Genomic DNA, 14,937 nt, shown 5'->3' on the forward strand with positions numbered 1-14,937 from the left:
AAATTTAATACTAATTTAATTCTATTTTTTCAACTGGATTCATTTTTATATCTTAGTTTAGTTACAATAAATATTTATTTTTAATTTATTTCTTGAGGAACTACTTAATTTCAACTCAACCAAGCCTTTATTGGCATACAGGACAATGCAGGTAGAATCCAAAAAAACAAATTTAAAACAATCCCCATATAAAATAATAGTAAAGAATCTCTTAATAACTGAGTGACCCAACAAAAATGTTAAAAAATAGAGCTATCCTTTAGGGTGTATAATTTTTAGTAAAAACTTGGCCACCAGTTCAAAAACTACAGAATCAGAATTATTTAGCAAGTATAAGATATCCTGTTGAGCATCCGATATCCTGTCACAGTTAAAGAAAACAGCATTTGCATGTTCCCCCCTAATTTCTTTATAATTGGTGTGATGGAAGAGGGAGTGAGCTAACGTTTCCAGTTGATTTGAGTTACTGGTCGTTTCCCCACTTACCTGCTGCTGCGTGCTACTCTCCCCAAGTAGCACGGGGTCCCCCGGCACTCCCCACTACAGGGGCGGCGACAATGCAGCCGCCCCAACGTTGCTGCTGTCGCGCCCCCTCAACGCGCGTCATTCCTGCCGCTCCTCAAAACAGCGCCTTTTGATGACCCCACGGTCGTGGGGAAGCCCAGGAGTGCGCCAGAAATGACGCGTGCTGGGAGTAGCGCACAGCAACCTTTGGTCAAGATGAGTGGGGAAACGACCACAGTAGCAGAATCTCTTTGCACCCTCTATTTTTTTTAAATCTACTATATAGCAGTGATGAGGGCAGAACATTAAATCTAGCCATTGATATGGCTCTCCTAAGGCTAGGGTTTAGCATTATATATATATAATCTGCTGTGCATCCCTATTTGAAAGGTATCGAGGAGCTAAGGGGTGAACATGTTTTGGATGCTGCTGCAAATAGGTTTTGAGATTCTGTTTCTAATAATCTTTTTTTCAAACTATTATAGGCTTCAGCAAGGGGCAACATGCCCAAAGATTAAATAGAGAGGCCAGTTTCCTCAATTTTGTTTGTAATTAATGGGAGTCAGTTGGAAAATTTGGATTCGGTTATCGTTAGATATAAATAGCTTGGAGGGCCCTGTTGAAAATGAATGCACAGCTAAACCAAGCTTTTATTTCCAAAGTTGATTGTTCAGTTTCTAAACACGATGATGCATACTACTCAATTTGTATTGTTATGGTATATTTGAATTTCATTGCCTGCCTCTTAAAAATGAATTCTAAAACAAAAGAGAAAAGGGATAATGTGTGGTTTCTGGGCTGTATGGCTTTGTTCTAGTAGCATTTTCTCCTGACTTTTTACCTGCATCTGTGACTGGCATCTTCAGAGGATCATGCCAGCCACAGATGCAGGCGAAACGTCAGGAGAAAATGCTACTAGAACATGGCCACACAGCCCGGAAACCCCACAAGACCCCAGTGAAAGCCTTCGACAAAAAACAAACTTAAAAACAATAACAAAGTTGTTTCCAGAAATGAATGAATTAGAATTATGTGGGTTGCTTTGTTAACAAACTGAAGTCAGAATAATCAGAAAGATTGAAGTTATTTGATATTTCCATTATGTAAGGTTTGGTTTAATTCTTCCTCCTCTGTTATGTCAGCACAAAATATCCCAGGACAATTTCTATTCTATGATAAACTTTAGAATAAATTTTTATGTGTTAAAAGTCTTAAGTGTAGTGTGTTCAACTGGCCTTAAAAAGGTTTCATAAAGATTCTGTATCATGCATATAGCAGCTGGTTTTTCCAGAGAACAATTTAAAGAACAGCATGGCAATTGGATAGGTGAAGGTCGCTGATCAAATTGGCCATTCCCAGTATTGCCTAACCAGTCCCCTCATCCATTTTTCCTACAGGGTTATCAAGGTTCCAGGTGTTTTCCGAAGTTTCTAACCATTATGTTAAAATATTGGTTGCTGAAAACTAAAAAATATAAACAAGACAATAAAACTCTAAAAAAGCAAAATTTTTGGATTAGGTGGATATAGTAACTTTTATTAGATTTGATTTTTAAACTGTTCTTGCTATGTGAAAGAACAGGTTATAAATGTTTAAAAGAGGACATATAGGAAGTCAATCTAAACTATGTTAGTACTGTACAATTTACAGTTAAAGAAGAAGGTGATCCCTCAAGAAATTAGAATACATTTCAGAACTGTAGACTAACTTATCCAAAGTTACACGTGCCAGTTAAGACTCATGGTTAACAGTCTTACGTTGTTAAAAAGGTAAAGTTTCCCCTTCAGTCGTGTTCAACTCTGGGGTACCACTGTGAGCAGTGATTTTATAGGCAAGCCTCTTTGTGGGGTAGTTTGCCATTGCTTTCCCCGGTTATTCTTTACTCATTTACCGACCAAGAAATGGATGGATGGCTGAGTTGACCATGAGCCAGCTGCCAGGATATCTGACCCACAGGGGGCTCGAACTTCTGACTATGTGAGTGGCAGTGCAAGCACTTAACCACTATGCCACACAGCTCCTATAGCATACATACATACCTGGAAATTATTTGTTTAGAAAATGTGTATATTGCTGAAAGTGGCTCAAAACAATTAAAAAATATAAAGACAATAAAACTCTAAAAAAGCAACCCACTAACATGAGGTGCTACCACCACAAAAGCCATATTGCTCATCTTTGCAGGTGGGGCACAGAAAGCAGGGCTTGAGAAAAGGGTCTTCACTGGTGGGCTGGATAATACAGGTTCAAGGAGGTCTATGTTGGTGTTCAGTAAAAATTTCTGGGCTTTTGGTCACTTTGCTGTTTTGGTATGTAAAATTCCAAGAAAAATCAGTATTAGGACAATTTGAAATAAATGTTGAAACAGTGCTACTCAGATATTTCTCAAATGGTTAAATTTCCATGTTGCACTCTTGAGAATGGTGACGATTGCAAGGAATGGATAACATTAAAAATAACATAGCAACTGAAAATTGTTTATTTTCAGTCACCAAGAAGCTTGTACAAATTAAAATAATTGAAAACAGTCCGGCTTTGTTAGACCCTCTTAAGAACTTGGTGATAGTATCTTGCCACTTAGCTGATGTGGCTTCCCCAAATATCTTTGATTTTCTGAAGCCTGAAATAGTTTGCCTGTGGAAGAGTAAAATGATGCCTTGATTAAGTGTACATTCTTATGTTCATGGGAAACTCCACAATATCAGCAGCAGGTGCAGTGGTGAAGCCACAAGGGGACGGGTGTGTGTGTGCGTCTTGCACCGGGTGCCCTCCTGGGGGTGCAAAATTGCCCCCAGGCCCCTCCCCTTTCCCCCCACTGTGCCCCCCGCCCCGTGGCACCCCCCACCCCCCTTCCCACACTTAGCTTAATTCCTTTTTCAGAACTTTTTCAGGCTTCAAAAGGCCTTGTTCTCAGTAAAAACGGCCTGAGGAACTACAGTTCCCAGGAGACCTTGGGGTTCACAAGGTCTCCTGGGAAGTACAGTTTCCATCAGGCCTTTTTTTTTAAACTGAGAACAGGCCTTTTGCAGCCTGAAAAAATTCTGGAAAGGGAACTAAGTGTGGGAAGGGGGAAAGGGCCGGTACCATGGGGGGCGCCGTGGGAAGGCGGGGTGCTGTGGGGGTCATGGGGGGGCGGAAAATGTGGAATGCGCACTGGGCGCAGTTTGGCCCAGCTACGCCTCAGAGCAGGTGCACTTTTGGAATCCAAAGATCCCTGGACTGGGTTCAGAACCACAACTGAACACTAGACTACAGGATTCAGGGAATTTCTTCCTTGCAGCAGCAGCTAGTTTATGGACTGAGTCTCGTCTGCCTCTAAAAACCTAACTGTGTTGATGGATTTTGCAGCAGTACAGCAAAAGTCTGTAAATCTCATATTTCTGGGCAGAGGGAAAATCTTCAAGAACTTTCCAGTGGTGCCATGGAAAACCAATACTACGGATGTCTGTTCTTCAGGCCTACATTTTATTATTTGACTTAAAGGGAAAATGTTTCATTGTGTTGTATGATCTTGAAAAAAATAACCTCTCCTTTGTTTGTAGTACTACATTGAAGAGGAGGTCGAAGAGGGGGAACCGGCGGAGGTAAAAACCTCTGGTTTTATGTGCAAACCTCTATTTTGTGAATGTTAATGCTTACTCAGACTCTAGGGTTGTGTGCACATAAACCTCATAGAACTTCGGTTTACAATGTCAAAATCTCTTATTCTTCAGAAAAATAAGTAGCAAATGCAGAAACAAGTAACATGGCTGGTTGTATCAAGAGTCTTACAGTTACTCTGAAAAATACCTACCGGTAGATATTTTTCTGATGCTGTGTGGGTGGTATTAATTTGCAAAGGCAACTAATTGCATCGTGTTTTTTAACTTACATAATTGTTAAGTTGCTTGGTGCTTTGTAAGCTTTTAGATTCTTTTTTAACTGTTTGCTTTGATTTGGATGGATGCAGATGAATAAAATCAATAGTTTCTTTCTTTTTGATTTTAGTGGTTATGCATTGCACAAAAATGTAGTTGTGCTTATAAAAAGTAATTCCCTCAGACCCATATACATACACATAATTATACATTTAATATATCATGGTATCATTTACAAGAAGGATTATTTGTGCCAGATTTTAGACTATCAGATCAATCATTTTGATTTAAGATGAATATAATGTTTAGGCTGTAGAATGCGAAGAAAGGCTTGTGCCTTAACTATGCAACCACTCCTGAGAAGTATAGTCATATTGGTTGCTGTGTGGTTTCCGGGCTGTATGGCCGTGTTCTAGCAGCATTCTCTCCTGACGTTTCGCCTGCATCTGTGGCTGGCATCTTCAGAGGATCTGATGTTGGAAAAGCAAGTGGAGTATATAGTCATATTGTTTAGTCAACATAACCCCTTATGGCCTTTTAACTGTACATCTTGATAATGTCATAGTGGTACTTCTGTTTGTAAAGAATATTGTGTATCTTAGGATACAGTGATTACTATATGAAAGTGGCATTTAAAAGAATATGTACTTCACTCTGAAAATAAGGACATTTTCTCCTGCAACCTTTTATGTCCGTGACCATTCACTCTGTTTCCATTCATTTGTATGTCCTTCATTTTCAATCTGACTGCTCTAGCATCTCTTCACCGCATCTTTTGTTTCTGTTTTATAATGGCTTCAGAAAATGGTTATAGAAATGTGAAGTTCTGATGAAGCCAGCCTTATATTTGTAGCTATTTTAAGTATTTTCAAGGTAAAATGCTGCTTTGTGGTAGCATGATCTACAATCAAAAGATTGATTCTAGGGATAAACTAAATTGGCGAAATAATAAGCTGAAGTCTATATGAATCGTTTTCTTTGCAAAGGTTGTTTGACTTGCCAACAATGCAAGAAATTTGTGCTTTATTCACTTTTAAAAAATTCTTTGGCTAATCTTCCTTGAGGAGACACATCTGATTGAATCCTGCTGATAATTTCTGTGTGCATCGGGAGGGGGATTTTAGTGAATTGCCTTCCACTATAGCAAGCTTAGGGCTTCCATGTTCCCAGGACTAAAAGTTTTAGGAGGCTCTCTGGGCTACAACAGAAGAGAGGAGATGGAAAAGTTGTGCTTCACTGATGAAAATATTTCTATCAGTTGAGATATTTATATTTATGATTACTTAAATATGGCTAGCAAATCTATTTTTCTGTGGTAGCAGAATGTTCCATCAAGTTGCAGTCAGCCAGTTTATGCCAGGGTTTTGTAGGGTTTTCAAGGCAAAAGATTATAGGGTTTTCAAGGCAAAAGATAAACAAAGGTGGTTTGCCACTGCCGCCTTCTGCATAATGAATCTGGAATTCCTTGGCGGTCTCTCTTCCAAGTACTAACCAAGGCCAATCCTGCTTAGTTTCCAAGATCTCACAAGATCAGGATAGCCTGAGCTATCCAAGGCTCTCTCCTCTCTCTATGGATTCTAAACATCTGTATGGTACTATAAATAAATACATTGTCAGATATTAGTTTTTGTGTAAATACCTGAAATCCTTTGTGAAATCCAACTCCGCTGGTGAATAACCAGAAACTTGTAGAAAAAAAGTTCTGATATTAAAATGGCCACTGCAGATAAAACTACCTGAATGTCTGGACAGTGATGAAGGGAGGGGAAACTGCGCCCAGGACATGAACAGCCCACGTGCCCCCTCATGCCCTGACATGCCCCACACTGCCCCTGCCCCAACCCCTGACACATGACTGCAATGATGGCGCTCGGGGCGAGCCGCCAGAAATGTCACCACTGCAGCTCCACCTGTCTCTGGAATCCCTTGGGCTATTACAGCAGCTTTAACTGCATTCTGCTCAGTGGCCCCCAAGGATCCTCCCCCACTAATATATTTTTTTAATTTGAACCCTCTGATTTTTCCAAAATGTCCACTGCAGATAAAAACACATGTATCTCTGGATTCCCTTGGGCTGCACAGAGGTTTTAACTTCATTCTGTTTGGGGTCACATAGGGATTCTTCTCCACCCATCTTTTTTTTTCAAAACTCAAAACTTCTGATTTCATCTTTTTTTCCTGGTTCCCTAAGATGGCTACCACCTCCTTTTAGTACAAAGAAGGTCCAGGAAGTGGCTGCAGTATAATTCAACATTGAGGTTCTGTCTTACTGTGAAACAAGGTATAGGTTGCATTGATTTTAAATAGGCCTAAACATGCGCATTTATACATGCAAGAACAAATTAGAATCATTGAATCGCAGAGTAGGAAGAGACCCCAAGGGCCATCAAGTCCAATCCCCTGCCATGCAGGAACATACATTCAAAGCACTCCTGACATATGTTCATCCAGCCTCTGTTTAAAAACCTCCAAAGAAGGAAACTCCACCACCCTCCGAGGCAGTGAATTTCACTGTAGAACAGCCCTGACAGTCCTAATGTTTAGGTGGAATCTCTTTTCCTGCACTTTGAATCTATGACTCCATGTTCTAGTCTCTGAGGCAGCAGAAAACAAGCTTTCTACCTCTTTGACATGACATCCCTTCAGATATTTAAATATAGCTATCATATCCCGCCTGAACCTTTGCTTCTCCAGACTAAACATACCCAGCTCCCTAAGTCTCTCTTCATAGGGCATGGATTCCAGACCTTTTATCATTTTGGTTGCCCTCCTCTGGACACGTTCCAGCTTATCAATATCCTTCTTAAATTGTGGTGCCCAGAACTGAACACAGTACACTAGGTGAGATCTGATCAATGCAGAGTAGATTGGTACAATTACTTCCCTTGATCTAGACACTATACTTTTATTGATGCATCCCAGAATTGCATTGGCTTTCTTGGCTGCCATATCACACTACTGACTCATGTTCAGTTGTGGTCTACTAAGACTCCCAGATCCCTTTCACATGTACTGTTGTTAAGCCAGGTGTCAGCCATCCTATACCTGTGCATTTCATTTTTTTCTGCCTAACTGTAGAATCTTACATTTACCTCTGTTGAAATTCATTTTGTTAGTTTTGACCCAGCTCTCTAATCTGTCCAGATCATTTTGAATCCTGCCCCTGTCCTCCAGGGTATTAGCTACCCCTCCTAATTTGGTATCATTTGCAAATTCGATTAACATGTCCTCTATTTCATTATCCAAGTCATTGACAAAAATATTGAATAGCACTGGGCCCAGGAAAGAACCTTGTGACACTTCAGTCGTCATTTCTCTTCAGGATGAAAATGACCATTGATGAGCACTCTTTGGGTTCAACCAGTCAACCAATTACAAGTCCATCTAACAGTTGCATTGTCTAGTGCACATCTTTCCAGCTTACTTGCAAGAATATCATGGGGCACCTTATCAAAGGCCTTACTAAAATCAAGGTATTCTTTGTACACAGCATTCCCTTCATCTGCCAAGTTTGTCACTCAAGAGAAACCCATGATAATTTTCAGTGATCACATTATTCCCTTCCAAGTGCTTACAGACTGTCTCCTTAATGATCTGCTGTAGAATCTTTCCTGGTATTGATGTCAGGCTGACTGGGCGGAATTTGTTTGGGTCCTCTTTTTTTCTCTTTTTGAAGATGGGGATGTTAGCTATCCTCCAGTCTGCTGGGACTTCTCCTGTTCTCCAGGAGTTCTCAAAGTGGTTCTGAGATTACTTCTGCCAGTTCTTTTAATACCCTAGGATATAGTTCATCAGGACCTGGAGATTTGCATTCATTTAGTATTCAGGTATTCCTGTACTAGCTCTTTGTTTATTCTGTGCTGAATTTCCCCTACTGTATCTTCTGATCCATTTCCCCACAGTTGAGCAAAGGTGTTGGGTAGTTTTGCCTTTTCTCTGTCCCCTGTTAGAATTTCACCATCTTCTCCATGCAGTAACCCTATCATATCCCTTTTCTTCCTTTTGCTATGGACATAACCAAAATAGCCCTTTTTATTGTTTTTAACATCACTCGCAAGTCTGAGCTCATTGTGAGTTTTAGCTTTTCTGACTTTCTCCCTACATGTCTTGGCTGTTTGTTTGAATACATCTTTAGTAATTTGATCCCTTTTCCATTTCTTGTACATGTCCCTTTTATATCTTAGCTCACTTGAGAACTCTTTAGACATCCATCCTGGTTTCTTTAGACATCTCCCATTTTTTCTCCTCATTGGAACTGTTTGAAATTGTGCCTTCAAGATCTCACTTTTAAGAAACTCCCTTCCATTTTATACTCGCTTCTCGTTTAGTATTCTTAACCATGTGATCACACCCAGTAGTTTCTTAAGTTTACTGAAATCAGCTTTCTTAAAGACTAGAATGTGTGTATGACTACGCTTCACACCCCGTTTCCATTGTATAATGAACTCCAGGAGAACATGGTCACTCCCACTAAAGGACCCTACCACTTCCACCTCATTAATCAGGTTATCATTGTTCATTAGGAGTAGATCTAAAATAGCCGATCCCCTTGTTGCCTCGTCCACCTTCTGGACCATGAAATTGTCTCCAAGGCAAGTGAGGAAATTGTTGAACCTGGTAGTTTTGGCAGAGTTCCCATCAAATATCTGGATAATTGAAATATCCCATTACTACTATTTCTTTTCTTTGTGAAAGTTTGGTCAACTGTTCCAGGAAGGCATCATCCAACTCCTCAGTCTTAGGAGTCTGAAATAGACCCCCACAATGAGATCACTGTTGTTTTTCTCCCCCTTAATTTTTACCCAGATGCTCTCAACCTGGTTCTTAGGATTTAAGTCATGGACCTGCTCACATGTGTAATCATCCCTGACATATAGTGCTACTCCACTGCATTTCCTAGTATTTATGTGGAACAGGTTGTACCCTTAAATTATTACATTCCAGTCATGAGATTCATCGCACCAGGTTTCAGCGATGCCTATTATATCATATTTAATTATGCCGTGTTAAGAGTACCAGAGTATCCTGTTTACTGCCCATGCTTTGTGCATTAGTGTAGGCTAAGGCTTTGGTTCATGTCCCGTGGGTGCTTATTTCAGGTTTTATCCCACTCACTGCTGGATTTTTGAACTATTCGCTCAGTTCTCTCTATAACCTTCAGCCTATTCCTTGTAGTAGTAGGTGAACTCCTTCCCACTTCAATATTGCCTCTCTTCCCTACTTCACTCAATTTAATGCCATCCTGATAAGGTTTGTCAATGTCCTAGCAAAAATGTTGTTCCCTACAACCGTGAGGTGTAACCCATCTCTTGCCAGTAGTCCCTCTTCATGAAACTGCAGACCATGGTCCAAGAAGCCAAAACAGTGAAGCCAGTTATTCACCTCCACTATTCTCCTTTCCCACCTGGGCCCATGTCCTTCAACCAGAAGTAGAGATGAAATGACAACCTGTGCATCCAGTTCCTTCAGCCTCCTTCTGAGAGCCTCAAAATCCTTTCTGAAAGCTACATCTAGCAGTGTCATTTGTTCCGATATGGATTAAAAGGTAGGGATAATGGTCAGTGGTCTTGTCAAATCTTCTCAGCCTCTCTGTGACATCACAGATTTTTGCCCCAGGGAGACAGACACTTCTTGATACATCTTGTCAGGCCTGCAAATTGCTGCTTCCTTCCCCCAACCAGCATCATACATCACCTCTAGGGTTTTGCCAGTGACATTTCATGGGTTGAACCTTCTGTCACTTGTGCATTCTCTGACAGCTGAGTTCATTCCTCCTGTGCCTGTTCCTTATCCTCATAAAGAAGGTAGAGAACCTCAAAATGATTCTGTAGTTTCACATTCAAAGAATGCTCCCTTGGTCTTTCTGCTTCTATGGGTTACATTTCTCCAATTGCCCACCTCCTCTGTTTCAGAGCTGCCATCCTCCTCAGAGATGTCCCCAGTGTGTTCTCCACCCAGTACCATCTGCTCCATTCTGTCCAGGGAAGTCTTATTCTTCTTAATGTCCTGAAGTGTAGATACTTGTGTTTTAAGCTGCTGTACGTTCTCTTCTAACAAAGTAACCAGCTTACACTCTGGCAGAAAAACAAACATTCCACAGTTATTGCAGGTGACAGCAGCAACTTTTTGATTATCCATATTTAGGTCGCTTCAATTCTGCAGAACAGATTTTTGGGCCTCTCTTTCAAAAGTCCCCTTCTACACTTGACCCCCGAAAATCCAAGTTAGCCTTGCTTCTTTATTGCCCAGCCCTGTTCACTGAGCTCCAGATGGTAACCTAAGGATTAAAGACTTTTGCCCCTAGTAACTACTTTATGTTTTGCTATCTTCCCGAAGATGGGTCCTTATTGGTAAGAACTGCTTCAGAGCAAGTCAAAGAGCAAGTGGCAGCGAGTGGCAGTTGATTCAAATTGGCTGGGTGATTAAACAGAATCCCCACCCCTCAACAGCCTGAGGCAACACATAGCCAACAACAAAGGAACCTCCCACACATACAAAAGCTTCCCACAAACACACAAACCCTCAAAAATATACACACCAGATAAGGATTGAGTTTTAAGGATAAACCCTACAAAAAAACAGAGCTCACATTTTTCTCCCTGTCTTTTCCCCTAGTCTCAGAGAGTACAGTCTGTGCTGCTGCTTCTGAGCAAGTCATACAGCGAGAGATTATATGTGAAGATGACACAAAGAGATTGCTTAGCAGTGCTGGATTTACCTATGGACTTGGCAGACTGAAGCCTAGGGCTTCAAAATCTAGGGGACCTCTAGCCAAGGTGTATAATATTTTTTGACACTGTCATAGGCCTTTCTTACACATGCTGTCAAAATGCACTACAGTCTCTAAATAACCCTTCAGTAATTTCCTTGCACTCCATTTCAAAATAATGTTGTCTTTTGTTTAAAACACTCTTCTATCTTTCTCTAGTCACGAGGGTAGGAGACTGGGAGGGATTGGGAGACGCCTCGCAACTGGAATGGCCTAGGGCCTCTCTTCATCCAAATCCAACACTGTTTCTTAGTAATTCTGCCAAAATTGTAATAATACTTTTCACATTTTTAGACTTATACTGAGTACACCGAGACATCATACAGCACCGGATCAACCCAATATTCTACAGTAACCACAAAGCATACTTCGGGGACAACCCAGAAAGGGACATCTTCAGCTCCAGTCAGAAAAAAGGTTGTACGGACAAAAGTAGACACATCTAAGTTTTTGACACCATACCTGGAACATAGTTCAAAAATGCAAAAACTCTTCAGTGATGTAAGTCAAAGTTTGTACTGTCTTGGTTTCAACGTTTTTAATGGGGTGGACAATGATTAAATCACTTTAGAAGTTGGACATTATTTGTTGTACCAGTTGTGTGGGAACTTAAAGATTTCTTCGAAGAATATTTTAATGAACATATGTGTCACGTTGGGTTGGGGGCGCCATGACCCAGCTTGTAGGCACACAGACCATTAGAGAACTAGGGCCTAATTCAGCTAGGGAGCATGCAGGAAGAATAATTTCAGCCTTCCTTTCCAGGTCTTTTCCCAAGTCAAAATGGCCTCACTTTTGCCCCTAGGTATGTTTGTACATGTGAGGTGGTAGGTGGAGATCTCCTGGAATTACAACTGATCACCTGGCTACAGATTTCAGTTTAGTCAGAGAAAAATGACAGTTTTGGAGGGCAGACTTAATGACATTCTCCCCGCTGGGGTCCATCCCCTCCCAAATAATTCCCTCCTCTGGCTTCACCCTCAAATCTCCAGGAATTTCCCAACCTAAAGCTTGTAAGCCGATAGACTATAGCATGCATGGAAGCCATAGCAGGGCAAACAGCCTCCTTCCTGCAGCCATTTTGGGAGTGAAGGCCAGTCCTCCCCCATGTGCTGAATTGGGTCCCAGAGCACTCACAAACTTTTGTTCTCCGATGGTACACATTTCTACAGTCGGGGATTCTTGTCACTACTTGTGTTGCATGTATCATCTGATTTGGTCCTTAGTGGTTTAAGAGTGTCTGATGACGTAGTAGTGCTGAATCTATGTAGGCATGGACTAGAAATCCTGATTTCTACCACTCTGTTCAACAAAATGTGAAGCATTCCTCTGGTGACCCTTCCTCTTGGTATTCCTGAAGATGGTTCCTTAGGCTGTCTAGAGGCACTGCTGAGAGGAATGATAAGATACCAGCCACTCTTCCAAGATAGGATACTAGCCACAATTCATGATCCCTGTGTAAAAAAAAAGTTTGACAATAAATCACTTCCAGGTTCTTGTTTTCAAATTATACAGAAGTTGATTATCTCTGTTCTAGTCACATCCTTATATGACGTTTAGATTATATATATGAAAAATATACATGCAAGATAGTTAGCTATCTCTGTTCTAGTCAAATCCTTACATGAAGTTTAGATTATATATTTGTATATGAAAAAAATATTAGTATGAAGAAATAAGAACCTCAAAGTAAAGCATTTCCACAAGAATTTCTAAGGATCTGAGGGCTTGGGGGTGGGGGGGCAGAACTTGTTAATACTTGCAATACTTATCTTCTGCTGTAATGTCTTTTCCTAGCTAAAGTACAAAGAGAAATTTAAGAAGGAGAGAGGAAAGCCATATGCAATCACCACAGATACCCCTGAACTTCGAAGAATCAAGAAAGCCCAAGACCAGCTCAGTGAAGTAAGTGCCAGGACGGCCAAAGTAAATCAGGAACCCATGTCATTCTGATGCTATTTTAACTCTAGCTAGGATGGCAGGAGTCAGGCAGATAATGTTACTGTTGGCCAGTCTGGAGCCTTAGGAAAATATTGCAGAGGTCCCTAAGGTAGGAAATGGCAGACTCAACATCAAGCAAGAAATTCTAGAGTCGGTAGGAAGAGATCTGTATGATCCAACAAGAGAGACAACCAGTTGAAAAATAGACACACAACCTCCTTTCTAACAAAGCAGATTCTCACATGAAAGCAGTAATTCCAACTGGATACTTTGCTGGACTGGGAACCACACTTAAAGGCTGGATGGGGATGTACATCATGCTCAACCGCATGGCTATGAACACTCAGACATGGAGGCATCCTGGCATCCATTTGCACTACATGGTTTAAATATGGCCAATTACATATGGAACACTTACCTTGAACCTGTTCTCTACGCAGGGGGCAGCCCACAGCTTGCAGCATGGTCAGTGGCGGAGGGCCAAGGGGACGGGGGTGCGTCATGCACCGGGCACACGCCTGGGGTGCAAAATCGCCCTCTGGCCCCTCCCCCTTTCCCCGCAACCCCCCGCTGCTCTTCCCCGCAGTGCCCCGGCACCCCCTTCCAATCGCTACACACTTACCTCGTTTCCTTTTCTTTACAGCCTTTGTAGTACTTTTTGAGGCTGAAAAAAGCAGCCTAGTTACAGTTCAGGGGGAAAACTGCCTGAGGAACTACAGTTCCCAGGAGACCTTGGGGCTCACAAGGTCTCCTGGGAAGTAAAGTTCGTCAGGCAGCTTTCTCCTTGAACTGTAAATAGGCCGCGTTTTTCAGCCTCAAAAAGTACTACAAAAAGAAAAGGAACGTAGGTAAGTGTGGGAAGGGTGTGTGTGTGTGTGTGTGTGCTGCGGGGAAACGCCGCGGGGGGGGCAGGAGGGTGGAAAAAACACTCTGCGCACTGGGTGCAGTTTGGCCCAGCTACGCCTCTGAGCGCAGTTTTGCCTGCTGAACTCTGCTGGGCTGCTGCTTCTCTGGTTCTCTTAACTCCGCCCATCAACCGCCTTAAAGGCACATACCTTAAATTCTCTCCCCCTCCTGTCCCTTCCCCTCTACACACGCATGCGCTCTCTCTCTCTCTCTCTCTCTCTCGCTCTCTCTGTATCTTTGCCACTGTTACAAGAGAAGAGAGTGACTTGTTTTAAAACAGAGTCTTGCCTAAAATAGAGTTTTAAGAGCCTTCCCAGCCACTGGGGAAGGCAGAAGCAGAGTGGGGAAGGTGACGTGGAGCCAAAAAGACACCTGCTTGTACTGTTCCTTTTCTGTTGCTACTTTATATTGAAAGATCGATCTCTTGATCTCTCAATGTGTGTTCTTTAGAGAAGCAGGAAGGAGCCGGCAGCATGGGGGTGGGGGCGAGGGGGAAGGCTCCAGAGCACCTGGCAACTGTGGCTGTACTGTGGCTGTGCTAGTGGAGGAGATACAGAACACACATGTCAGATAGAGATGAGGGGGAGTTTTCCCCCTCCCCATACATATGAGTGATCGATCTCTTGATCATTGCACTTATGGAAGTAGGAAGGAGCCGACAGCATGGGGGAGTGAGGTGGAAGGCATACAAAACGGTGCAAGGTAGTGGGAAGACTGGCTGTGGGTGGAGAGAAGATACCCAAGGCGAAACTGTGTCCACTGGCAAATCTGTCTGGCAGTGAATCAAGATTTAAATTGTGCTATAAGTGGTTTTGCTTGCTGTGGAGGGAGTGGAAAGTGAAAGTGAGGCTCTGGAAAGTATGTCTATACAAGAAATCTTGTTGAGGTCAACACTGGCCTCCACCATGTAGCAATTACTTTGTGCATAATCAGCCTATGTCTTTCTGGGATTCCAACCCT

At 42.0% G+C, this 14,937-nt stretch overlaps 1 protein-coding gene across 50 annotated transcripts in view; it reads left to right on the forward strand.

Annotated features, from left to right (window-relative positions):
* NEB (nebulin) overlaps positions 1 to 14,937 on the forward strand; it is a 207,610-nt gene that overhangs the window by 6,004 nt on the left and 186,669 nt on the right. For 49 of the 50 annotated variants that reach the window (XM_048486789.1, XM_048486795.1, XM_048486812.1 and 46 more), the window contains exons 4-6: positions 4,047 to 4,088; positions 11,425 to 11,631; positions 12,928 to 13,035. In XM_048486789.1, the coding sequence (XP_048342746.1) occupies positions 4,047 to 4,088; positions 11,425 to 11,631; positions 12,928 to 13,035 (357 nt within the window). The remainder of the gene's footprint in view (positions 1 to 4,046; positions 4,089 to 11,424; positions 11,632 to 12,927; positions 13,036 to 14,937) is intronic. The other variant, XM_048486793.1, reaches the window with a different exon arrangement.

This window comes from Sphaerodactylus townsendi, linkage group LG02, assembly GCF_021028975.2.
Source record: "Sphaerodactylus townsendi isolate TG3544 linkage group LG02, MPM_Stown_v2.3, whole genome shotgun sequence".
NCBI classification, from domain to species: Eukaryota; Metazoa; Chordata; class Lepidosauria; order Squamata; family Sphaerodactylidae; genus Sphaerodactylus; species Sphaerodactylus townsendi.